Source organism: Planococcus citri, chromosome 5 (genome assembly GCF_950023065.1).
Source record: "Planococcus citri chromosome 5, ihPlaCitr1.1, whole genome shotgun sequence".
Classification (NCBI taxonomy): domain Eukaryota; kingdom Metazoa; phylum Arthropoda; class Insecta; order Hemiptera; family Pseudococcidae; genus Planococcus; species Planococcus citri.
The window spans coordinates 30,987,047-31,012,066 of NC_088681.1; the positions used below are offsets into that span (position 1 = coordinate 30,987,047).

The 25,020-nt window shown below is 33.9% G+C and overlaps 6 protein-coding genes across 6 annotated transcripts in view; 3 read left to right on the plus strand and 3 right to left on the minus strand.

The window, feature by feature from the left end:
* Nup62 (Nucleoporin 62kD) overlaps positions 1-10,033 on the plus strand; it is a 52,905-nt gene extending 42,872 nt beyond the window's left edge. The window contains exons 3-8 of the mRNA XM_065366231.1: positions 4,727-4,807; positions 7,336-7,753; positions 7,834-7,990; positions 8,068-8,231; positions 8,308-8,422; positions 8,498-10,033. Coding sequence (XP_065222303.1) covers positions 7,341-7,753; positions 7,834-7,990; positions 8,068-8,231; positions 8,308-8,422; positions 8,498-8,620 — 972 coding nt within the window. The 5' untranslated portion in view covers positions 4,727-4,807; positions 7,336-7,340 and the 3' untranslated portion in view covers positions 8,621-10,033. The remainder of the gene's footprint in view (positions 1-4,726; positions 4,808-7,335; positions 7,754-7,833; positions 7,991-8,067; positions 8,232-8,307; positions 8,423-8,497) is intronic.
* Positions 5,232-6,910, minus strand: Ho (Heme oxygenase). Its single transcript, XM_065366235.1, has 2 exons — positions 6,701-6,910; positions 5,232-6,621 (listed from the first exon to the last, which is right to left on the minus strand). Exons 1-2 carry the CDS (start codon positions 6,798-6,800, stop codon positions 5,975-5,977), a joined length of 747 nt encoding a protein of 248 aa, XP_065222307.1. The 5' UTR covers positions 6,801-6,910; the 3' UTR covers positions 5,232-5,974.
* Positions 10,034-10,068: 35 nt separating the features above from the next.
* On the minus strand, positions 10,069-11,923 carry LOC135846887 (cobalamin trafficking protein CblD). Its single transcript, XM_065366234.1, has 7 exons — positions 11,766-11,923; positions 11,361-11,499; positions 11,143-11,279; positions 11,004-11,076; positions 10,803-10,921; positions 10,515-10,731; positions 10,069-10,446 (listed from the first exon to the last, which is right to left on the minus strand). Exons 2-7 carry the CDS (start codon positions 11,497-11,499, stop codon positions 10,385-10,387), a joined length of 747 nt encoding a protein of 248 aa, XP_065222306.1. The 5' UTR covers positions 11,766-11,923; the 3' UTR covers positions 10,069-10,384.
* A 290-nt stretch (positions 11,924-12,213) lies between these two features.
* On the plus strand, positions 12,214-19,205 carry RpIII128 (RNA polymerase III subunit RpIII128). The gene is made up of 22 exons (XM_065366225.1): positions 12,214-12,415; positions 12,628-12,782; positions 12,855-13,031; positions 13,104-13,227; positions 13,297-13,464; positions 13,551-13,708; positions 13,774-13,888; positions 13,974-14,159; positions 14,243-14,356; positions 14,423-14,623; positions 14,694-14,856; positions 14,930-15,083; positions 15,153-15,253; positions 15,321-15,521; positions 15,590-15,799; positions 15,911-16,092; positions 16,163-16,403; positions 17,563-17,727; positions 17,814-17,944; positions 18,471-18,634; positions 18,717-18,806; positions 18,888-19,205. Exons 1-22 carry the CDS (start codon positions 12,374-12,376, stop codon positions 19,015-19,017), a joined length of 3,372 nt encoding a protein of 1,123 aa, XP_065222297.1. The 5' UTR covers positions 12,214-12,373; the 3' UTR covers positions 19,018-19,205.
* On the plus strand, positions 16,410-17,553 carry LOC135846886 (sentrin-specific protease 8-like). Its single transcript, XM_065366233.1, has one exon. The coding sequence runs from the start codon at positions 16,545-16,547 to the stop codon at positions 17,436-17,438; it is 894 nt and encodes a 297-aa protein (XP_065222305.1). The 5' UTR covers positions 16,410-16,544; the 3' UTR covers positions 17,439-17,553.
* A 309-nt stretch (positions 19,206-19,514) lies between the features above and the next one.
* Impbeta11 (importin beta11) lies at positions 19,515-24,296 on the minus strand. Its single transcript, XM_065366226.1, has 19 exons — positions 24,016-24,296; positions 23,845-23,945; positions 23,668-23,781; positions 23,364-23,598; positions 23,117-23,291; positions 22,755-23,030; positions 22,524-22,685; positions 22,412-22,452; positions 22,158-22,340; positions 21,757-22,089; positions 21,515-21,679; positions 21,250-21,439; positions 21,103-21,182; positions 20,868-21,025; positions 20,605-20,701; positions 20,364-20,521; positions 20,200-20,292; positions 19,975-20,119; positions 19,515-19,886 (listed from the first exon to the last, which is right to left on the minus strand). The coding sequence occupies exons 1-19, from the start codon at positions 24,166-24,168 to the stop codon at positions 19,782-19,784; spliced, it is 2,964 nt and encodes a 987-aa protein (XP_065222298.1). The 5' UTR covers positions 24,169-24,296; the 3' UTR covers positions 19,515-19,781.
* Positions 24,297-25,020: the final 724 nt, after the last annotated feature.

A 25,020-nucleotide genomic window follows, 5' to 3' on the forward strand; every position in this document is an offset into this window, starting at 1 on the left:
CGAGTTCGACTTCGAGATAATGTACAATGTAATACAAATTGATGAGAACGAAGGCGGTACTTCCGTTTGGTTGGCGAACATGTGAATTATTTTAGGGTTATACTTGCTTACCTACCTGGGAAATATGTACAAGGTTGAGGTTCTGTCGACGAAATAACGCTGTCAAAATTTGTAGGTTTATGATTTAAAATTGCGAGTGAAATTGAATTGATGTGTTCGTGTTCAGTTGCCTGCGACCATTCATTAGGTACATGGAATGAAAACGGATTTTCACTTGAAAAATTGCGGTGGTTTTGTACCTATGAGCTTATGGAATTTTGGAGCTTGGTATCAGAATTAGGAAAAGCGGTTCAAATATTTCCAAAAATGAGAATTTTTGCAAAGGTTCTGATCTAAATTTTTTTAATGAACAGAAAATTTCATCACGAAAGAGAGTAGTTTCTATAAATTGAAAGAGCTGTATCAAAAAAAAGTGAGGTTCTTCGATTTTGTTTCGGTTTCTAAATTGAATTTCCCTTCGGAGAAACAAGAATAAAATGGTATTTAAAAAAATCTGGAGCCTAGTTGAAATTGAGGAACCTGGAACCACATGAAACCCCTTGAGTCCAGAATTTTCAGTTGGAAAGAAACACAGATGGGTCGAAATAGGACCTCAAAAAAAAAACATTCTCTAATTTTCAGCTGCCGAAGTTTTATTTTCAATTTTTGGTCAAGTAGATAATCTTGTCTTATACAGAGTGTTTCTTAGGCGATATACAACCTTTTATCTGGTGAGTATATAGGCAACTCATGCTGCAATCGAATGTATAGATTTGCCTACCTGTTGAATTGAAGGGACAAAATTTTGTCTCAATGAAAACAAATTCTCGGCAATTTCAAAATGCAAAACCAAATATCTTAAAATTCAATGCTTTTCACTACCTCTAAGGGTAAGGGCACCAAATATGGACCAGCGCCCGTTCTCGTCGGCAATCAGCGCAATCTGTCAGGAAAAAAATGTTTTCCGATGTATTTTTCATAAAAAAAAACGAATGAGAAAAAAATTACAACTGTAAAGTCAAAACTCGCTGAGAAATTTACAAAAAACTATTTTGAGACACTGAAATTTTTTTTAGTGTGTTTTTCAACTTTTATTAAAATATAATTGTGGTGTAATTTTCTAAATGTTATTGACGTTCATAATATCAAAAAAGGACGTAGTTTCTGCTGGGGTGATCAGTTTTTGCTAAAAATGAGGGTATGTATATAAATTTTTAGTGCCAAGTTTTTTTTATGGGGTGCGCTAATATGGACCACCTGTGATATTGAATTTTTTTTTCTCATTTTCATCATTTCTTACAGCCGCTGAAAAGGGGAATGCTTGAAATACTTTTTTTTGTTCATTTCTACAAATAAATATGATGTTTTGAAACGTAAAAATATGCTCATTTTGAAATTCTTTAGGTGGTCCATATTAGGCATCCAAAATTTTGAATTGTCATTTTGACACGTGTCATTCAACAATTTAAAAAAATATTCAAAATTAACCTGCACTGCTTAGAATACGTTTTTTTGTTCATTTCTACAAATAAATATGACGTTTTGAAAAATGTAAAAGTATGTTTATTTTAAAATTTTATTGGTGGTCCATATTAGGCGTCCAAAATTTCAAACAGTCATTTTGACACTCGTCACTCAACAATAAAAAAACCATACTTAAAGTTGACCTTCGCCCCTGAAGTTTTGTACAATGTTAGTGGAAGGATGGAACTTCATTTTAAGCCTTTGTGGAGGTTTCTACACCCTATAGTTTTCAAGTGGCAATCCTCCAAAAAAAAAGTAGTCCATATTTGGTACCTCTACCCTTACCTCCTTCTTTTTTTCTTCTGTTTGAAAATCTCAAACAGTGTTCCTTATTTTTACATATTACTTGTATTTTATTTTTTATACATGTTTCTTGAAAGAAAAAAAAAAAAGGTTTGATCTTTTCAGTGGCGCAATGCCCATCTCTCCATCTTGAATCTTTATTATGTAGTTTAAAAATTATGCAAAGAAGTCTTGAAAATTCAGTCTAAAAAATTTTTTAAAACAGCAAGTATGTTTTTTCCAAAATTGTCTAAATTTTAACAAAATTATTATGCTGCTTAACTAATTTCAAAATTCAAAAATTTTGAAGATGAAAAAATTTTTTGGAAATTAAAAAAAAATTTCTGGACTGATTTTTTAGACTTGACAAATTTTTTGCTTGCTTTTGTTAAGTACACTGTGATCCACAAATTCACTGGAAAAAAAATAATTTTCTGACCGGAATCCTGGACCCGGCCAATGGTAGTTTTAGTCGATCAGGTATCAAACACACACCTTTCGGTCAAGATGTGAGCTGCTGAAGTTCATAATATTTTCACTGCACTTTTATGATCCATTCCTAGGAAAAAAATCATTAAAAAATATAGTGAATAATTTTCCTAAAAAAAGAATGCAGTTCAAAACGAACCTAACATATTTTTTTTATTTGCCCTCGGGCTCAGTCCCTCATAAGTAATGCTAATTGTTTAGAGCCAGCGTCCTTGAATTCACTCAACAAATCTTCAAAGGGTGCCATTTCCTAAAAATGCAAAAGAATTTGTAATCAGGTATTGTAATGAAATTCATATCAAGATTACCCACCATGGCTTACCTTTTTTAACTGTTCCCGTGAATTGAGAGTAATTTTACCACCATTAAGTGGTAATGTATTGGTACGCCTTGGTGAAATTATGAGATATATAACTAAAATTTTGAAAGTTGAGAACATTTTACGCATTTTTAGAAGAATTTAAAAGGATGTTACAATTGTGTAAAGTGGCTCAATAAATGGAATTTATTAATCTAATAATCTTCCTTCAAGTTATCTTTTAATTAGTATCTAGTATTTTTTCATCTCAAATACCTCTTATAAATTGAATAGCATCTTACTTAAATTAAAGAAGACCAAAATTTAACTTATATGTATCTCTTTTTCCTCAAAGAATAGATACGGTTGCAAAAAACTGAGTTTTTTGGTTTTTTTTTTTTCAAGAAAAAGTGAGAAGTATATCTATCAGCGACAGATTACTCGTATAAAAAGAAATCAAGGTGAAAAAAATCCAATTTAATTGATCAAAAAAATTGAACCAACTACTTCAGTTTTTTACTTTTCAATTTTACATACTTACATCTAATGGCTGATTGAAAAGGAAATTTTCTTGCGCTGTTAATCAAAGTGTCTACCGGCAAGAAAATAGCAAGAAAGCAAGAAAAAGGCGAGAAATTGCCATGGGTGGCAAGAAAGCAAGAGAATAGTATAGAAATTTCTTCGAAAAGCAAGAAAATTTCCCAAAAATTATCATCTAAAATCTCTGAAAAATTAAAGTTATTCCACCAATTTTGAAAAATGTGAAGATCAGAAAAGTCGAATCCTTTCATTAAAATTGATGTTATTCTACTTTTCGAATTACAAACTTTCCAAAGCTTTTGCTCGAGGAAACTTGTAAAGCTTTTGAAAATTCAAAAATTGAATACCTAGAAAAATTCCAGAAATACTCGTGAGTCGTGATACCCAAACTATTTGGAAAAGTGTAAAGTTTTGATTTTTTTCTGAACACAACCACCAATTTTTCAAAAAATTTTTGTTACCATTGTACTCCAATGAAAATGTAAAATGAAACAGTCATACTTATTTGTACAAAATGGTCGTGTTTTCGTTTTCTGAACCAATTTTTTCGAAAAATTTTCGCTCTCGCTTCGCTCTCGCTTCGCTCGAGCAGGAATACTCCTTATAAGGGATTTTCGAAAAATTACCTAAAATGTCAATTTTTTATTATCTTGCTTCAACGAATAAATTTTTAGAGAAAGCTGGCGGTGGGGGGGGCTGGTAGCGAAGATTATTTTTGGGGGAGGAGGTACAAAATTTTATGTTTGAAAGCAAGAAAACGACACGAAGTAGGCAAGAAAAGGGCAAGAAAAAAGTGAGGAATTTGCTTTTTTGATTTCAGTAGACACTCTGTTAATGATTTTTTTTCATTTTTAGCGCCATTTTGATAACTTGAACAAACTTTGACTGACACTGGCGTCTCACATTTTATTAGTCATCAATTATTATTCTCCAATTTTTCTTTAATTGATTGAAACTCTGCTTCATTTTTCTGTATCATTGCTCTCGGAATAAGTTATTCAATCATGATTGATTATTCATTATGATGACTTTTATTCAACATGCTAATAATAAAACCAAAATGATACGATTATTTATTGAAAAATTCAAATTCAATTAATTTTGGTAGAAGAATTCGTAGATGTAACTTTTCTATCAAAAAGTTGAAAATGGGCTGAGAGTAGATAAAAAGTACGATAATTTAAGAAGAAAAAAATCATCATAACTTCATTTCGTAAAATAGACAGGTAGAACCTACCTAGTACCTACCTATTTCTAATAAAATATTGGAGAATGAAATGAACTTGCGTCGGTTTAATCGAAAGTTTTTTCATTTTTTTTTTTTTTTCAAATCAAAGCATCTATTTTTGAAGTAATTTTGCCCAAAACTAGGAGTACTATCAAAACTGGAGAGAGCGATACCTCACACTGGAGAGTAGAGAAAATTTTTTGTTCTTTTTTGGCAGGTGAAAATACCGACAGAGTTACCTTATGTCCTCTATTTACAAGTAATTTTGAACCATTTCAAGAAACCTTTGAACAACTTTTTAAATTAATTTTTATTTTAAATTTCAGGTGCTTGAACGGAATTTGGATTCAGAGGATCAAAATGTCCTACTGAGCAATTGAGCATCTCGAACGTTTCCTATCAAAGACGTAAGTTTTCAACTTTAATTTTGTACATTTAGAAAAAAAAAATCATCAAACGAACGCCTTTGAAACGTCTAAATCAAGAAAAATGCATAATATTTACGCCAAAACTGGCGCGTAAAAATCTAAAAAGCTAATAATAAACCACGTGTTTTCAAAATAACTACTCTAACGAAAATTAAAAATAGCAAAACATTCTCGTGATGCTTAATTTTGAAAGAATGTATCGGAAAATATTTACAATTTCATCGGCTGGGTCATAAATTAATTAGAATTTCGATGGGAACCAGTTTTCATCAACCTTTATTAGCCCATCGACATTGTGAATTAATTTAAAAATCGTCGCGAAAATTCACAACAATGTCAAGTTCCTTCAAGTCCGAGTTCTTTTTCTTCGGATCAGCTTTCGTTAATGAAAATATTTTTCAAGTAGGGTGTTTACGTATTTTTAATTTAAAATTCCATTAATTAAAACTCCAGGTTTTTAATGTATCTTTTTACATATTTGAATTACGCATAAATGTATTGTACTACATCGATACATATAATATCATGTGCATTATGTTATAATAAAAATATTAGTAAATTTATATAAGTAATAGCATCACAGCATCTAAAATTGAAATAAAATGAACAATAGTAACAAAAAAAAAAGAAAAAAAAACAACCCCATAATAACGTTACAAGTCGTAACTAGCATTAAAAAAAAAAGAAACTCGAGTTAATAATTTTAAATTGAAATGTTTCATGCACAACCTCATCACTTCAATTGTCTGTTTAACACTTCTAGAATTTGCCAGTAAGAAAAACAAGAAAAATTTTATCACATTCTCGCCAATTAATTAGCAACTTCCGCAGATCGTTCCAAAACAACACTTAGATATAATAAAACATTACTATTAAAACCCTTTCTGTCACCTCGTGCCATCTTTGTTATGACCCTATGACAATGCGGTACAGAGTAATTTTTATTTGAAATTGGGATTGATGTGAAATATTGCATTACGTAATGGGAATATTCGTCGTTAATTACAAAAACTGAAAGAATTTCTCATAAATTTCACCCTCGAGTAATTGAGAGGTCATTATAAAAGTCTTCGCACTATCTGGATTTGACTAGTTCGTAATTTTCGAAAATTTTTGTCGAGTACGTATCGAAAGAATTAAACAAGTTCATTTTTCGCTTGTTGTATCAGGCGTTCTATACATGTATAAGGCGATCATGGCGAATAAGGCTAGACCTATGTATACTACAGACCAGAAAGCTTTATTGACTACGTGCTGAGCTGAATCGACGCTACGTATTATATCGCAATTTAATTTAAACACAGTGACGCTTTCATCGAGTATCTGTTGTTTGGCTTTTTCGTCTAAATTCTCGGCAATTTCGTTGGTGGTATCTTTGATGAATTTCTTCATTTCGGAGACGACCTTGGCATCGAAATCAACAACAGTGCTTTGTTTAGAGAAACGTGAGAAAGCCATGACTTTTTGTTTCTTTCTTAATATACGTCCGCCGGATAATAATCCCAAGTATAGGTGATAAATATAGGCGATCAATAAATCAGGTTCGGTTTGCTCTAGGGTTTCTAAATGTTCGACGTATTTACGCACACATTCTCTCGACGGTTGGCTGGTTCTCCAATCTTTACCATAATACGTTTCTAGATCAGTTTCGAAGTATTTGGTGCGCATTAGGGACTCGTTTTTGAATTTACCAACATTGGTGTTTGGTAAACGATCCATGGCTTCTTCTAAGTATCGAAAAACTTCGTAAAATACGAGTAAACCTTCGGCCCAAACGCGATCGTCTATTAAACCTGCAAAATATCATATCGGTGATGATGATTATATCAAATGGAGGATATATTGTAAAGATTATAATGAAAATGGAGTTACCAAATACGAATTTTGATTGCACCAAAGCGTCACTCAAACTATGGACTTGTCTGGTGGCTTTTCTCATCTGTACAGTGAATTGAGGTTCATTTGAATCCATGTTGAAATCTGTTAATCTGAAATCCGAACGCTCGATAATGTACAGATCAAAAAAGAAAATTAGTTGAAATACTTTTGAAAATTGAAATTTTTTTGTATAAAAAAAAAATGTAAACAAAGAAAAGATAACGATTGAGTGATAACGTACTTTGTTTATTTACATACCAACCTAATAATTCAAAAATTCACTAGGATTTCAAAGTGAAGAGAAAAATGAGATTTTTTGAAATTCAAATGAATAAAATTGATGAAATAAACGTTCAAAAGTAAAATTGGACTGATTAATAATTAATTTAATTCAATTGTTCTACTAAAAAATGATAATGTATTTTTCAATACATTTTTCTAGTACTTTTTTTTCGTCAAAAAAACTAAATTTCATTCGTTTGACGACTGAAGAAATCCAAAAAAATCTTATCCCTCTCCCCTCTCGTATCTTTCGAATTCGAAGTTTCGAAGTTTTCCTTAGGAAAGTTCAAACTTCAAAGTTTTTTGAAATATTTCATTACATTAGACAATATTTTATCGTGTGCCAGTGAATATGAGTGCTTCAGGCGGTGGATTCTCCCTTGGAATGCCAACCAATACCGGCACACCCGTATTGGGAAGCGCAGCTACCGGATTAGGTACAAATCCTACAACTCAAGCGTCAGGTTTCACCGGATTTAATTTCCCAGCAACATCATCTACAGGATTTTCTTCAACTCCTGGTACATCTACGACAGCCACGACTGCACCTACTCTAAGTTTTAGTGTCAATCCTACTACAACCGCTTCAGCTACCACAAGTTCGTCCACATCATTCAATCCATTACTTCCAGCAGCAGCAGCGAGTACCAGTAAACACGTTACTTTTTCGTTCCCATCTTCTACTACGGCGACAGCTTCTACGACAAAATCGAGTACAGTGTCTTTAACAAATCCTCTTACTTCTAGTTCCATCGCTTCAACTTCGTAAGTATTTCATCTCACGTTTAAAGTAGATGTCTCTTCGAGTCAAAATTTCACTGATGTTACATGCCAATATGTTGCAGATCTACTGATTCTGGCGATAGACCGATTAATTACCTACAACTGAAGGATCTTACTCATAAATGGTTTGCTGATTTTGGCGATTTACAGAAATCTCTTATGAATCAAACTGTCGAAATTGTGAATCGAGATGTTACATTAACCGCTAATCATGATAAAGTTTGTACAGCCGTCGATATTTATCTGTAAATATGTAACGTAGGCTTGCATCCTAATAACACTTCTGTTTTCGGTAGATTGAGCAATTTGTGAACTCCATTCGAAACCTGAAAACAGAACAAACTCAAGTTGATCAACAATTAGATTTTATTCTTAGTCAGCAGAAAGACTTAGAGGATGCTCTTTCAACGCTAGAGGATGAAGTGTCGTCTTATTACCCCGAGCTTTCAGCCGATGATATGTATGACTTTTGAAGAATTACTTGTTTTGAAAACTACACCATCTGTTACTTATATCTTCTAAACTGAATTTTGTAGGTTCAAATTGGCCGAAAATATTGATTCGAGATTGAAGAAAACTTTGGAAACCTCCAAAGAAATAATTACCAAAATAAATGATAAGAATCGTTCTTCTGAAAACGTCACAAATCCTGTAAGATTTTTGTTAACATGTAGTAGTGGTAAATAATTTAGAAGTATAGATTTTTAAATTCTACGATTTTTTCAGATGGTGGCCATAGGACGAATCCTGAATCATCATACCAACTCTATTCACATGCTGGAGAACTCAACGACTGAAGCGCAAGCTAAGCTGAACGATCTTTTGAAATTATATCAACAATACGCTTAATTTAATCGTTAAAAATCGTTCGTGGTACAAGATTTTAATTTTTGATGTGTCCTTTTCGTTTTATTCCATTTTATTTTCGCAGTAAACCTTGATTTTTTAATCGAAGGCAAATGTTCCATTTCTTTTATAACCAGCCTAGTTATTATATAAATTACATTTTCCTTAGCAATTTGAAAAATTACTTTACATTGGTGTTCGGTTGAAATCTTCCTTATTAGTTTATGCCAAAGAGGAGTAGAAGTTGCTCTGATATTCGAGGCGTCTCGATAATCAAGAGCACTCGCCATAACCCATTAAAAAGGGACAGCTCCACGCAATTCAGCCTATTAGAACCGGAATGTGTTTACGTTCCAGGCTCTCCATTCGAACCCTCGTCGACGCTGGACGATTTTGACTTGGATGACGTTGACGTTCCATCGTACGATATCGAGCGACAAATAAAAAAGAACGAAACCCTATCGAAACTAATTCATTCTTTGATTCTAGAAAAACAAGCTCGAGAGAAACGTCAATCGAGTTTGGAAAAAAGTCAACAAAGTTCTTCGAAATTTTCCAGCGACATTGGAGCTAGTACAAAGAAGCCATCGACGGACCAATTATCGGTTTCAACTTTGAAGACGAGACTGAAAAAGGATAAACCTATACCGAGTAATATAACCGACGATGACATCGAATATATGCGAGAAATTATTCGTATAGATAAAGGTCTACCGAGCACGAAAGAGATGAAGAAGAAATCCGTCGATGTTCACAAAATGCCCAAAATACTACCTCGGCCAACGAAACTTTCGCAGTCTCGTTACCAATGTACTCGAGCTTCGTATCCCAGACCGAGATCGGTTTCTTGTCGCGATGATTCGAGTTGTCATGAAAAATCTATCGATGATTTTAAGTCGCCTGAAGACAGATGGGGCGAAGAAGATTTACGTAGATTGAAATACTTGGCCGAAAGTCATAAAAGCAGCGATCCATCGTACAAGTATAATCGAGTATTTACCTTACGCTATCAGCACAATAAAGGCACCCCTGAAATGCCGGATAGTTTTCGACGATCGTATGAACGTTACAATAAGCCTTTGTTTCGTTTAGTGAAGGAATTAGAATTACCTAAAAAGTACCTAATGCCCAAGTTCGCCGAAAACGAAGTTTCCTTGTTTGGCTTAGTAAACGATGATGTACGTTTTCGGGTAGATGGTCGTAAAAAAGAAACGGAAGATTGTATTAAACAACGAAAACAAATTGCCAGACGAGGAAGAGTTCTCCGAATGATTAATGTTAAACCTACCGGTCCTAAAATTCCTTGGAATTACGGTCGAGTAAGATCGTGTTCACCTTTGTCAAGATACTAAATTTTATACAAACCATTTTCCACAAAACCAAAACTGCAAATAAATATAAAATAATTTTACTCTATTTTTTGGTGAATTACGAATGAGTACCATAAGCAGTCCGTTGAAAAACTTTATTCGAATTTTTCAATTTTTAGACAATTAAAAAATAGTAACACAGAATAAAGGTAAAGATAGCCATTTATGAGACCGTTGGTTATTTTCAAGAATTTAACAATTTATCCTACTCCCGTCAACAAATATTAATTAAAGCGTCTGTACGAAAGAATCGCCCAGTCAAGATATTTTATAGATACAGTAATTTTTCCTAATGACGAAAGGTTACAGTAAATACGATATAACGATTTAAGGATAAAGGTTTCAATTTACACATCATACAGGTGTTTTAACACAGAAGTAATTGATATACGACTTCTTAAGGTAAAAGGATTTTTCTCAAGGCTTCGGTTTCGGCAGGCGCTGTGGTGAACAGATTACCTGAAATTGGAAAGAGATTAAAATTTTCGTTCACAATACATCTATATTTACATCTAACTGAAATTTACCTCTAAAACGACACGATTTTTTGTCTTCAATAACGCGACAATTTTGTCGTTCGATTATACGAAAACCTAGACTACGAAATCGTGGATCAGTTTCGTACAAATTAACGGACGTATTATAAGTGCTCGCTCCAGGTATACCGGAAAACGGATTGATAAAATCAGCCCAGTAGCCGGCAGACCTTAATTTCTGACAAATGTCTCGCGCTGATAATACAAACTGCAAAAAAAAAAAAATCATACGTAAACACGTATTTCTTTTGCTATAATGAGAGAAGAAATCAAGCTCACCGTTTTAGCAGTATCTTCCAATTCGTTTTCAGCGATCTGCTTTAGATTTTTATGAGAAAGTGATATCACCGTTAAACGGCTATAGCTGAAGTCAACGCCGGGAAATAATTCCGTCACACCTGAGGACGAAAAAACCCATGTCAATATTTCGTACAGAATTAAAACGACGAATGAATTTGAAATAATTGCACAATAATTTACTTTGTCTTAATAAAATGGGACATTCTTGAGCGTAACATTTGAAGTCAGTTGATATTAAATCAAAATCCTGTAACTATTATAAAATGATTAATTTTTGGCAGAAAAACATTACAAAATACGAAAAAAAATCACAACATACTTGGGGTAAACTATGAGGATTGGATTTTACATCGTGCCAACCAGGTCCAACATTACCAGGAAGAAAAAATCTGTACCCTCGAGGCCTCAGTAACTCCCAGTTTGGAACTGGAGCTAGAGCAGAATTACTTTGACCATCTGTACGGCAAATATACATTAATTTTCGCAGCTAACCAAAAGTACATAATATACTTCACCAATCAATAACACAGAACGTACCATTGGATGAATTTTCTACTTTCCCGACCACTTTATAGAATTTTTCAAGGTTTGAATTATTACGTCTAGAATACGCAGCCTTTGAGCAATGTTGAGGATTGAACGTATTCGTTATGAATCTTACATTCTTAAAATTCATCTGTAAACAACAAGGTTATCGTTAGTCGTATTTAAGGACACAGCTAAAAGCAGTTCGAAATCAGGAAATTAGCAAAGGATAAAAATTGAAATAAGAAAATAACAATGTTATTGGCAGATTTCAAAGGTTAATTTGCAAAACATCGAAGTTGAGATGCTGTATTACGAAAAATAAACGTAGTTTGTGAATGATGCTGGCGTAAGAGTGTCAACGCACAATAACCTGAAAATAGGAATATACAGAGATACCAATACATCGATACTTACATTAATATTCTCCGATGGTGTCAATAGATTGAAATTCAGCGAACAATATACTTTTTTGAAAATTTACATCAACAAATTTTGCAAAAATTCTTATTCTTCTACGTTTTTATTTTATTATCGATCATTTCAGATAATTTTTTATCAGTAGAAAAGGCGGAGCAAAATTGGAGGATTGTGCTAAAAATAGCCTTGATTCTATTTTTAGAACATTTTGAGTAAAAAATTTCAAAATTGATTATTTTAAAATTTACAGCATACTGAGGATAATTTATGTATTTTTATACAATTTTAGAGTTTCAAAAACTCAAAATAATGTGAATAACTGAATTTTTTGTCCGATTATTAGTAAAAAATTTGAAAATGAATTTTGAAAAATGAAAAGAATCTGTACAAACATTTATTTTGAAAAGCCAAAAAAGTAAAGTGTGCTCATTTTTTGAGAAAATTTCGTAAGATTTTTCAGCGGGTTTTCATTCAATTTTTGAGGAAATTCTCTAATATTTCGTCGCTTTTACATGAATTTTCGTCAGAATTTTATTTAAAATAATGATTTCGTGGCACTGTATTACGTTCATTTAGTTTAATCTGTGTCTACGCAATTGGAAAACATGGTGAGCTCAGCGGAGCCGAAGAAATCGAAGATTGTCGAGGTATGAAAAAAACACATTTATTTGAAAATGTCGAAGAATTTTTCTACGTATTTTATTCGAGAGAAGTTTGTAGATCTACAGCTTCAGTAATTGTACTAATTATTCATAGCTCCGACGATAAAGTCCCAGTTGTGGCAGTTGAAAGCATGATACAGTTTCATACTCATGATCAGTACAATTGATAATTTTTTTCGCTGAAATGATTGTTACAGGACAAATGGAAACTAGTGCCCTCATTTTTGGATGTCAAAGGGCTAGTGAAACAGCACATCGACTCGTTCAATTATTTCATCAACGTCGATATCAAGAAAATCGTGCAATCCAACGACAGAGTAACATGCGACGTCGACCCTCTCTTCTATGTGAAGTAAACTCATTCGTTATTATTTGTCATACCGTTCGTGGAATGAAAACATTTCATGGAACATTTCATTTTCAGATACCTGAAGGTTTCTGTTGGAAAACCAGAAATCGAAGAAGGTTTCAATATGACAAGATCAACCTGTCCTCAAGAATGCCGACTGAGAGATATCACGTATTCGGCTCCTATCAAAGTAGATATTGAATACATACGAGGCTCAAGTCGAGTATGTCGTAGTGATTTACTAATAGGAAGGTTTGTATTTGCATTATATTTATATTTTTTCCATATTTTCGACGATCTAATACCGTAAATAATGAATTTCAGAATGCCACTCATGTTAAGAAGTTCAAATTGTGTGTTGTATGGTAAATCAGACGATGAATTAGCTGAGTTAAAAGAATGTCCTCACGATCCTGGTGGTTATTTTATCATTCGTGGAACTGAAAAGGTAATACAGGGTGTAGAAAAATACTCGAAGATAATTTCAAAGTGTTACTTGAATCTTCTCATTTTACAGGTTATTTTAATTCAAGAACAATTATCTAGAAATCGAATTCTGATCGATAAAGATGCTCGAGGAGGAATGTTTTGTCAAGTTCGAAGTAGTTCTCACGATAAAAAATCTCGAACGAGTATCGTCATCAAGAAAGGAAAATATTACGTTTCTCACAACGCTTTACAAGATGTTAGTAATTCAATATATTTCTTCACGTTGATCATTTTTGGAAAATGTCGAGGTTATGTTTTATTGAGATCATGTCCATGTTTTAGGATGTCTTAGTTACCGTAGTATTCAAAGCAATGGGGTTCGTAAGTGACCAGCAAATAATGCAGATGATCGGTACCGAATCTAATATATTATACAAATTAGCTTCTTCTCTTCACGAATGCTCTACTTTGGGTATAATGTCCCAAAACCAAGCTTTACAGTTAGTACTTTTTATTATACTTTCACTAATGAATGACTCGTCAATAATTATTTACGTTTTGAAAGATTCATAGGTAAAAAACTTCGCGTAAAGAGGTTCACCCATCCATCAGCTAAAGTGAAAACAGCTCTAGATGAAGCCAGAGAATTCGTATTAAGTACTATACTTTCACATATATCGGTAAATCATTATTTCGTACTTTGGTAATCTGTAGGCTATGATTACTCTTCGAAGAAAAAATTCACCTATCATTTTTTATTTTCAGGTTGAAGAATTCAATTTCCGTAGAAAAGGCTGGTTTTTAGCTATTATGATTCGGAAATTGATACAAGCAGAAGAGGATCCCACGATGATCGATGATCGTGATTATTATGGAAACAAACGTTTAGAATTGGCTGGATCGTTACTCTCGTTGATGTTTGAAGATGCTTTCAAACGTTTCAATAATGATGTGAGATATTTTTTTTAGAGAAAAAGCAAGTCAAGAGGTAGTCAGTTTAGTACTTATACTTAAATTTATACTTTCTGTTCCAGTTGAAAATGACAGCTGACAAATACATTCCGAAAGTAAAGACCAACCCTTTCGATGTTGTGAGATTTATGAAAGCGGACACCATTACCAATGTTTTAGTAAACGCTATTCAAACTGTGAGTACTCAAACATCGAGATTATAATTTAAAGAACACTATAATTAACAATTGGCCTATCAACAGGGTAACTGGACCATCAAAAGATTCAAAATGGAACGTCATGGTGTGACGCAAGTACTATCCAGATTATCGTTTATTTCCGCCTTAGGAATGATGACCAGAGTGAATTCTCAGTTTGAAAAAACACGTAAAGTTTCCGGTCCTCGTTCTTTGCAACCTTCTCAGTGGGGTATGCTGTGTCCATCCGATACACCCGAAGGAGAGGTGATTGCAATTCTTCCAAAAAGTATATTATTTACTTTCGAAAGGGATTATAAATTTTGTATTTTTTTAGGCATGTGGTCTTGTAAAAAATCTCGCTCTCATGACCCATATTACAACCGAAGTCGATGAAGATCCTATAATCGAAGTAGCTTATAATTTAGGAGTCGAAGATATCATTACTTTTTCCGGTGATGAAATTCATCGTCCGAACGTATACGTTGTATTTTTAAACGGTAAACAAATTTTTTTTCATATTGAAAGAAATTTACTATCGATAGTATTGTAATTGTTGATTTAAAAATTCAGGTAATATTATCGGAGTAACGGAAAGATGGCAGTATATCGTAAACGTATTTCGTTTACTGCGTCGATTTGGAAAGATCTCGAGTTTTATTTCAATTTATGCGAACCATGATCAACGTAATATTTGTATTAGTAGCGATGGTGGTCGCCTTTGCAGGTAATATCTCCTCAACTCTGTTTTCTTATCTTCGTTATCGTTTTACTAATCGAAAACTTTTTTTGCTAGACCTTATATAATTGTTTCAAATGGGCATTCCTTAGTCACCGAACAGCACATTGAAGAACTAAAAGCTAAAAAGAAAACATTCGAAGATTTCGTTCGATCAGGTAATTAATATTTTTTGTATGAAAAATTGATCAAAACAAAGAAAAGCAATATCTCTTCTTCTTGCAGGATTGATTGAATTTTTGGACGTGAACGAAGAAAACGATAGTTTAATTGCGATCAACGAAGATGAAATCGAACCAGATACTACGCATCTCGAAATAGCTCCTTTTACATTACTCGGAGTCTGTGCTGGTCTCATTCCGTATCCGCATCATAACCAATCGCCCAGAAACACTTATCAATGTGCTATGGGCAAACAAACCATGAGTTAGTTTCCTTCACGATAGAGAAAATTTTTCTTCGTATCATTTCTCATCCTTGTGATTTTTTTACAGGTGTGTTCAGTTATAATCAGATCAATCGACTGGATACATTGATGTATAATATGATTTATCCTCAAGTACCTATGGTCAAGACGAAAACAATAGATTTAGTGAATTTTGATAAGTTACCCGGAGGGCAGAATGCTATTGTGGCTGTGATGAGTTATTCTGGTTATGATATCGAGGATGCGTTAATTATTAATAAAGCTTCTTTAGACAGAGGTTGGTATTTTAAACTTTTTCACAATGATCATTTTAAAAAAATGATTCAAAATTTTTGAATGAAATTTCTGAATAGATTTTCCCAAATAATAATTTTTTTAATGTTGGCAGGTTTTGGACGTTGCCAAGTCTACAGAAATGCGAAATGTGCGATCAAAAAATACCCGAATCGAACAGCCGATCGTATATTAGGAGTAAAAATGGACGGTAATCCCGAACAACCCATATACAAGCATCGAATCTTGGAATGCGACGGTATAGCCGCAGTAGGCGAATTAGTTCACGAACGTCAGGCAAGTAGTCGTCGATTTTCAACCCTCATACTGTATTATTCGTCCATCTGATTATGTTTATTCGCTTCAGGCCCTGATAAATAAGGCAATTCCTACGGTAAACAATCGAGACGGACCACCCGGTCAACCTGTAGCCGATTACAAAGAAGTACCCGTCCTGTACAAAACTCCAGTTCCTAGTTACATCGATAAAGTTATGATTACGTCAACGGAGGACGAATCGCATTTAGTGAAATTACTCTTAAGACAAACTCGAAGACCCGAAATAGGCGATAAATTCAGTAGCAGACACGGTCAAAAGGGTGTAATAGGTGAGCTTATGTATTGTTTAAAAATATAAAATCCATGGTAATATAATTTGCTACGTAGTCTGATTTACGAGCAATTCGTCTAGTAACAACGTCAACGAAAAGGCGCGAGCTTTTATTCGAGCCAAGGGAACAAAATACAAGATGAACGGAGCCGACGACAAGAAGCGTAACACCGAGACAGACGAACTGAAAGATAGAAACGCTTCGATGGACGTTTCATCCAGCGTAGAACGTCAAAACAACGGCAAAATTTTCCACCACCAAACGCCTCCCAAATCGGAAGAACCGATCGTGCTTGACTTGACGGTCAGTGACGAATACGGTAACCGTACTTTGCCAATTTATCGTCGTTCGGTTAGATTGAAATTTGACGAAAACGAAACACCGACGAATGATAGTCAATATAGCGGATATTCGTGTTATGCCGACGATATGAACTACCTATCCAGCTTGGAGATGCCCGAGTTAATGTACCAAGCTGTCGACTGGAAGCTTAATATGCTGGACGACGACGTCATCACGACCGTCATCAACGTACTGCAGTCGTTCTACTCGGATATGCTGTTCATTAATCCGTGCATAACGCAATGTATCCTTTTCGCTAAAGTTAAACATGTACCTTTGTTTTTGGATCCTTTGGCGGCGAAAAGTTACCGGTATGTGTTTTTCGTGCTAAACGACAGCAGACGCTGCGACCACAGCAGTCATTGGTCGTTGGCCGTGCTCGATACCAAATCCGAACATTTGTATCATTTCGACTCGATGCGCAATACTAATTATAAAGTCGCTTACGAGTTGGCTCAGAAAATATGCGAGTATTTCGACGCCTGGCAGATGACCGACGTGTACAGCGAGCAACAAGGAAACACCACCGATTGCGGATATTTTGTAATCGATAACATATTGAAATTAATTCATCTCGTTAAAATGGACATGAATTTAACCAGAATCGTTATGCTGCCTTCGATGATTAGCAAAACTAAAAATTTCATACAAAATTTATACCTCAGAAGTAAAACTGGTACAGCTGAATGACGTCCAGTACTAATCAATTGATCTTATGTTTTTTGCCATGTTGTTGTTATCATTTTTATTGTTTTTCTACCTCTTATTCGCGTACATGTTGCTAATAAAAATATCATCGACCGTTTGTTCTTAGGTTATATCGTCAATCAAGAAGATATGCCGTTCAATGAAAGCGGTATTTGTCCTGATATCATCATGAACCCTCATGGGTTTCCTTCTAGAATGACCATTGGTAAATTAATCGAATTATTGGCCGGTAAAGCTGGCTTGTTGAATGGAAAATTCCACGATGGCACAGGTAATTTATTGATTGTAATGTATAAAACGAATGAATTGTTTATTGAATAGCGTAATTAAGACCAGTTAGTTTTGTGTTTTTTTTAGCTTTTGAAGGATCTAAAGTAGAAGATGTCTGTGAAGAATTGGCTTCCAATGGGTTTAATTATTTGGGTAAAGATGTATTCTACTCGGGTCTCACCGGGGAACCATTGCAAGCCTATATTTACTCTGGACCGGTAAGATTTTTAATTGATTTTTACTTTATGAAGAAACTGTTTTTTTTTTTGCATTTTTGGCTCTCTTTTTTGATGAAATTTCAGCAGAAATCTGTTTACTTAGAAGGGAATATAAATCGAGCTGAAATTTTTTTTGAAATTTCTTCATTAAAAAATAGTGTTTTTTTGGTCAATTTTTTCAATAAAATTTCACTTAAAGCTGATTATGGAATTTGAAATTCAAAAATACGCCGAAGGCTCCAGAACCCAGAACTGCCCAAACGGTTCGAAACCGTTTCGAATATGGAAACTGCAGCTTTCTAGATTAATTTGGTGAAGTTGGAATTTTTTTTCTCATTTTTGACACGAGCCTGATTTTTAAAAATTCATCAAAAATCGAAAAATTCACAATCAGAGGCAACGTCTGTTCCTGTAGACTTTTTTCCCTAAGAATAATGTCGTATTAGTAGATTTGAACTGAAAACGAAATGTACTTTTCTTGAACTTTTCACTTGGAATTTCTCTTCTAATCCATTGTCTTTTTTAGGTATTTTATCAAAAGCTCAAACACATGGTCCAAGATAAAATGCACGCCCGTTCTCGTGGTCCTCGAGTCATTTTAACCAGACAACCAACAGAAGGTAGAAGTCGTGAAGGTGGTCTACGTCTTGGCGAAATGGAACGAGATTGTTTAATTAGTTATGGCGCCAGGTACTTGGATTTTTCTTGACATTTATCGATTCTCTGTACGAGTAAATTTTTTAATCAATTTTTTTCATTAAAATTTTTTTAGCATGTTGCTAATTGAAAGACTGATGGTATCTAGTGATGCGATAGAAGTAGACGTTTGCAGTGTATGCGGATTATTCGCTTATTCTCAATGGTAAGTAACTCTTTTTTTCTTACTAAACTGTTGCAAACATTTTTGAATTCAATACCGTAACCGATTCTTTTTCAATTTCAGGTGCAACACGTGTAAAAGTAGTTCTTCCGTGGCTCACATTAAGATGCCTTATTCGTGTAAATTACTATTTCAAGAACTCATATCGATGAATATTGTACCAAGGCTTGAACTGAAAAATTATTGCAGTTGATTTTCCAAACTCGACTTCTTATTTTGCAACGAATGCTTCAAAATATAGATGAGGAAGTCCCAGATGATCTTTGATAATGATGTAACTGGAATTTTCTTTTCTGACGTGATTTTTCTTCTACCAATTAAGTGTTAAGTGATTAACTCAAACAAAATATAATTTTTAAATAAAATGTCATCTTTTTTGTAGCTTTTTTTTCATGAGTACAAGAGTGGTCTTTTTCACGATTTTTGGTCTTGTGTTTTTTAAATTTCCTGAATATTTTACTCAAAATTGAAATGCGCTTGATAAAAAATCAGAAAATGAAAAATAGAACTAAAGTTCACAAAAATTGTCTGAAAAAATCAAGATGAAGAGGTCGGGACGTCTTTCAGCGAAGAGGATTTTTTGTCCGAAAATACTCATCGCAATCCCCTCTCCCTCCTACAACCCAACCTTGGATCCCATTTTCCACAGAATATTCTTGCATGATGCCATTTTCAGCCTTTTGAATGTAATTTGATCAAAAAAACGATATTATTAATGAAATTCATAATACTAATTTCTCTGACAAGTCTAGTACATGTTTACGAATTACGAATATAATTTACGTAACAATTGTAAATAGTTCATATAATAAAAAATGGAGAAGGGAGGTATAGAAACGATTCGTACGTCGAAAGTACAAAGGTAAATGCTTACAAGATGTTCGAAAAAGCGTAACAAGTTTATAAACGTAAAAAAATAAATAATTATCAAATACATAAGCGAATTACAAAAATTCATCAAGTTTTAATGTACATTTTCAATTGCTGTATGCTCTCTTGGGTAACTGTATCCATTAACTGTTGAAAATTCACATCTCCCACCTGGTTACGTAATTTTTCCAGCTGAAAAAAAGAATAAAGATGAAATTACAGAATCGATGAAATGAATTGATTGAAAATTTGAGTAAGACAACATAATGTAAAAGCATACCTGACTCTGAAAATACCAACTAAAATCTACAGTGTGGATAGGATCGGTGAGAGTTAAATCGTTGAGTCGTAAATCGTGCTCTGTTTTGTATTCTTTTTCTTCCGAGTTACTGCTGCTGAGATTGGATTCGGTCATCAATAATGAACTAGGGAAGGAAATTGTAATTTTAATAAGGGAATTTTTAATTTTACATCAAAGAGGGAGTAAAATGGGGAGTATACTTACTCGACCCAAACTCCATCGTCTTCGCCGATAAGAACGTCATTTAGGACCTCGACAGCTGCATTAATTATGAGGCTGAATCGATTTAGAATAATGCTGGAAAAGAATACGATTTTAATATTAATTCGTTCAAATATTAAAATTACTTTAAAAATTGAGTTTTGTACTTTGAGCCAGCTGTTAGCAAATTGAGTAAAGCCAATCCTAAGAGTTTTCTGCGTTCTGGAGGCCATATGTTTTCCATTTTACGAAGCCAAGCGTCGAAGAATGATGAAAAAAGCATGTCTCGACTGATGTTATGAGTGCCACAAGTGTTTTCAATGATCTACGAAGGATTTCCCAAAAATTTAAAAAGTTGTTTTACACATATTATTATTATGATTAATTTTGAAAAAAAGTTGAAGCTACCTGGGCGAATAATTCGTTTGAGAACAAAATGATTCGCGCCATGATGGAAAATCTTAATGAAAAAACTGTCGGTTTATCGTCACTAGTGTTGATATTTCTGAAAAAAACAAAACAAAACCGACATTAGCGAGATGACAACAGAAATTAGCGAAAAATGCAAATAATTACAATTCAGAAAATTGAATACCAGATTTAATCCAAGTTACAGATTTTTCATCTGATTACTTTCAAAAATAGATCAATTAGATAACAGAAAGACTTACATTAGAGAATCTTGCAATACACTCTGAGCCAATTCGACACAGTGGTAAGGTCGGATTTTGATCAAAGTTTCAAAAAATCCCAAAATCAACGTAATGCCTTCAGCTTTCGTATCTGGTATCAATTCGATCAACGTTTTTGCAATACACGGGCCATAATCCTATCAAAAACCCAAGAAATTAATGAATACATATGTATAATTGATTTCTATCATCACAAAAACAAGAAATACCTTACCCTTAGAAAAATATCCGGATTCAGAAGCACCGCAGCAGTCATTATATTCAAAATCACCCTCAGATGTTCGGTAGATTTTTCTGCATTGCAATACAAAAAAATAATAATTTTATACTTTCAAACAAATGCGCGATAAAATTCACTTACCGATTAAAATAGGCAAATACGACAATAATCTAAATATTTCATCGCCGGAGTTGACGTTCTCAAGGAAAGCGTTGAATAAAGATAATCCATCTTCTAGTAAATACACGTGACCTTCTTGTTTAGTATCAAGACTGCATTCAACGACAAGAATCACGAATTTCTCCAAGGTGAAACATTGATCTCCGAGACCCTATGAAACATTTTCCATTTCAACAAACACTGCATAGAGAAAAATGCAAAATTAGGCCAAAATAAAAAATCATACTTTGACAATTTGAGTCAGAACCGATACAATCGCACATCGAAGCATATTATGATCGCTGGAATGCTCCCATAATAATGGCAAATAATTGACTAGAGAACTAAAAAACGGAGCTATATCCCAACCAACTCGTTCGATAATGAAAGATAAAACGTTAAGGATCTGCATCTGTGAATTAATTCAAAAGACATGAATACTTTCGCAGAATTTTCAATTGGAAAAGAAAGGAGATTGTACTGATTTACTTTGGTTTCGCATTCTTTACTTTGCTCCAGCAAAGAATAAAGTAATTGGAAGCAACGAGGAATATGTTCGAGAAACACATCGCTACGGAATTCGAAATCGTCTATGGATTGTTTGATAGTATTAGCGACGGTTAAACGAACGGCCATGTCTTCTGATGGATCCATCATGTTGATGATTTCTGTATAAAGTAACGGTCTCAATTCGGTAGATAATTTTACACCGGTCCATCGTCCAATCAGCCAAGCTATACGGCGACGTAATATTCTATAATTAGGACTCTTGACGTGTAATTCGGGTATTAGTACTTCGGAAAACCATTTATCAAAGTCTATCTGCAAATTTTACATCGGATTGTAATGACTGAAATGTGAAAAAGGTATTTAAAATATTAGAATCGTACTTCGTCAAATAATTCAAACACCGAAAGTCCAAACACGTTATAAACAGCGTCTTTTTTCAGAATAGCAGCCATGTCGTCCGGGTTTGGAGACGATTTATTGCTTTCGATTATTCGTACGACGATCGGAATAATAATGTCTCTGAATTGGTTCAGGAATGTTAAAAATAAACTCTCGGTGCATGGCTGAAATAGTAACAGAACTTCTCAAACTGGTCAAATATTATTCGATGCACTACTTAGAAAAAAATACCTACTTTGAGATTATACTTCCAACATTCTCCGAGTTCTTCTGCAGCTGAAATCGAGATAAAATTAAAGTTAGTGCTACAAGGGGAATAAAATTTGATTAGCGGAAAAGATATTTACCATATGCTTCTGGATCCGCATCCCAAGCAGTTAAATCTTTCTCAGTCAATATAAAATATTCGTTAATTAATTTGTAGCAAATTTCGTGCGCAATCACCGGAGTAAAAAACTTGCTTTTGGCCATTTTGGCGATTGTCACTTTTGCAGCTAATTCTTTGGGCCCTGTGAAAATAATCAAATAATTTAAAAAATGACAACGATAAAATTACGCTTGTAAAAAATAACACTGACTTTCATCAAGATCGCCACTTTCTGGAAATTTATACTCTTGACATAGTAATATAGCTTTCAACAGATTCAACCAGCGAATCAGTATCGTTTCAAAAACCAAGGCGTTGCCTTCTGCAGTAAAACAATAGAAAAAACAGTATTGGAAAGTAATTTGTACAAAATCAGCGTACGAGAAAGGATGATGTTCCAACACAGAGGATAAAATTTTCACCATCGTCAACGATATTTTTTCAACCAACACCATACACCTTTCGTCCGTAGTACCCAAAGCTAATCCTGAAATCGAACAGTAAGGAATAATTTTCTTTATATCTTCAGTTAGGTACTTAGTAATTATTCAACATTAAATCAGATCCACGTACTTAATTGTAATATTGTCTTGATTCTTTCAAATATTGAAGCGATAAAATTAATTGTTTCGGGACATTGGTAAGGTTTATTGAAACCGTAAACGGTCAATTTTAATAAAATTTTAGTGGTTAATTGCAGCATTTCCAAATCAAATCTGAATCCAATTTCTTTTTTCTGCTCAGGATTCTACAATAAAAAACTTCGATTAGTTTACGCTTTATGTCACAAATTATTCTCTTTTTTCGAATAATTACGTACTTTAAAAACGATCGTATCAATACAGAAGTTCCAAAATTGATACATGATAGGAAAAAGTTGAGCTGATAAATCGCAGAATAATTTCTTATCGCCGATCAAGCGTTTTGTGGATAATATTTTAACAACGTGACACAAAATCAACAATGATCTGCGTCTTCTAACTTCGTTATCGTTGCATTTTATATTGTCTATGAGAATATTAATCAGTTCAGGCCATTCTTTCGGCCAATCCAGTCTGAAAATTTACAAATACGTTAGTTTCACAACCAGCTATACAGATATTGTACCACAATAATACAAATACCTCGCAATTTTCGCCATAATAACAGCCAACTGAAATGCAACAGCGTCCACTGGTTCATCGAAACATTTCATCAATTCGGTTTTGATTATGCTTCTTTCATCCTCAGAAATAGCACTGCAACCAAGACACCAAATTAATGACTCAATTAGGAATGCAATACATTATTGAGACACTTACTTGGGAGCAGTTTTCCTCCAGTATTTGTCCACTCCGTTTTTCAGACAAACAGTGGCTAACCATCGGACAGGTACGTCGACTTCATGGTTCGCCAACACTTTCTGTAGAACAATTTACACATATGAATGAAAACTTGAACGAAGCTGAGTAAGCTGTTACAAGTGTACTTACGCAAAGTGAGGTGTAAAATCCTTTATCAGTTTCCCATTCGCGTAATTTTTGTTCCGCTGGCTTGAGAATATTTGCATCTTGACTAGTGGCTTGGGATAATATGAGATAAACCAAGCTGTCGGTTAAAGAGTTTACGCACAAAGCGTCATCCATAGATGAAAGTAACCTTTCGAAATCCTTGATATTTTGTAATTATTCCCTAATTAAAGAACTTTCAAACAGATGATTCTAGAGATGATAAAAAATTATGAGAAATTTTCAAATAACTTCGGAAAAATAATAATAACTAAACAGAAAAGTTTTGGAGGCATCCGTGGCATGGAAAATGCGCTGGAGAAAATTTTTGCTAATTAAACATCTTTCGGATGCCATTTGAATTATTGAGGAGCAAGTGCAATTACGTTACGAACCCGAAACCGGAACGAAACGGAATTTATTATTATTTTTTTAAATAAGCAAGAAAAGTGAAAGATTAGATTCTCGACTCGACTTGTCTTCTCTTGTCTTGCCACTTGGGCACTTGCCAGCAAGGCAATTCTTTCAGTAGTTTCATCAGTTTGATCTTTCTGTTCATCCCTGTATTCCCTGTTCAGTTCAGTGTTCAACATCAACATTCAGCTGCTTTGCATTCCAAATTTTTCCAATTCAAACGTATTCGAAATCGAATACCTACTCCCATTTATTTCGACTTTTGATTCTAGTTTTTTAAGGGCCATGATTGGGAACTTCAGCTTCTTCAATTCTCAGTGAAGTACCAAAATCAACTTCATTATAACCATAAATCAAATTCGATTGATAGAACAGTAGCTGAACCAGAGTAATTTGATCACACGCCATTCAAGCATCCACGCTCAATAAGCAATAAGTTCAATTTTTTTAATAAAATTAAACTGTGTCTAGTGTCACATGAATTAAAATTAAAATTTCAAGTCCAACATTATTTAACAGAGTTAGGTCCACTATTACAACAGCCGATTAAATTTGAATGGTCCGTCAACGCTCGGT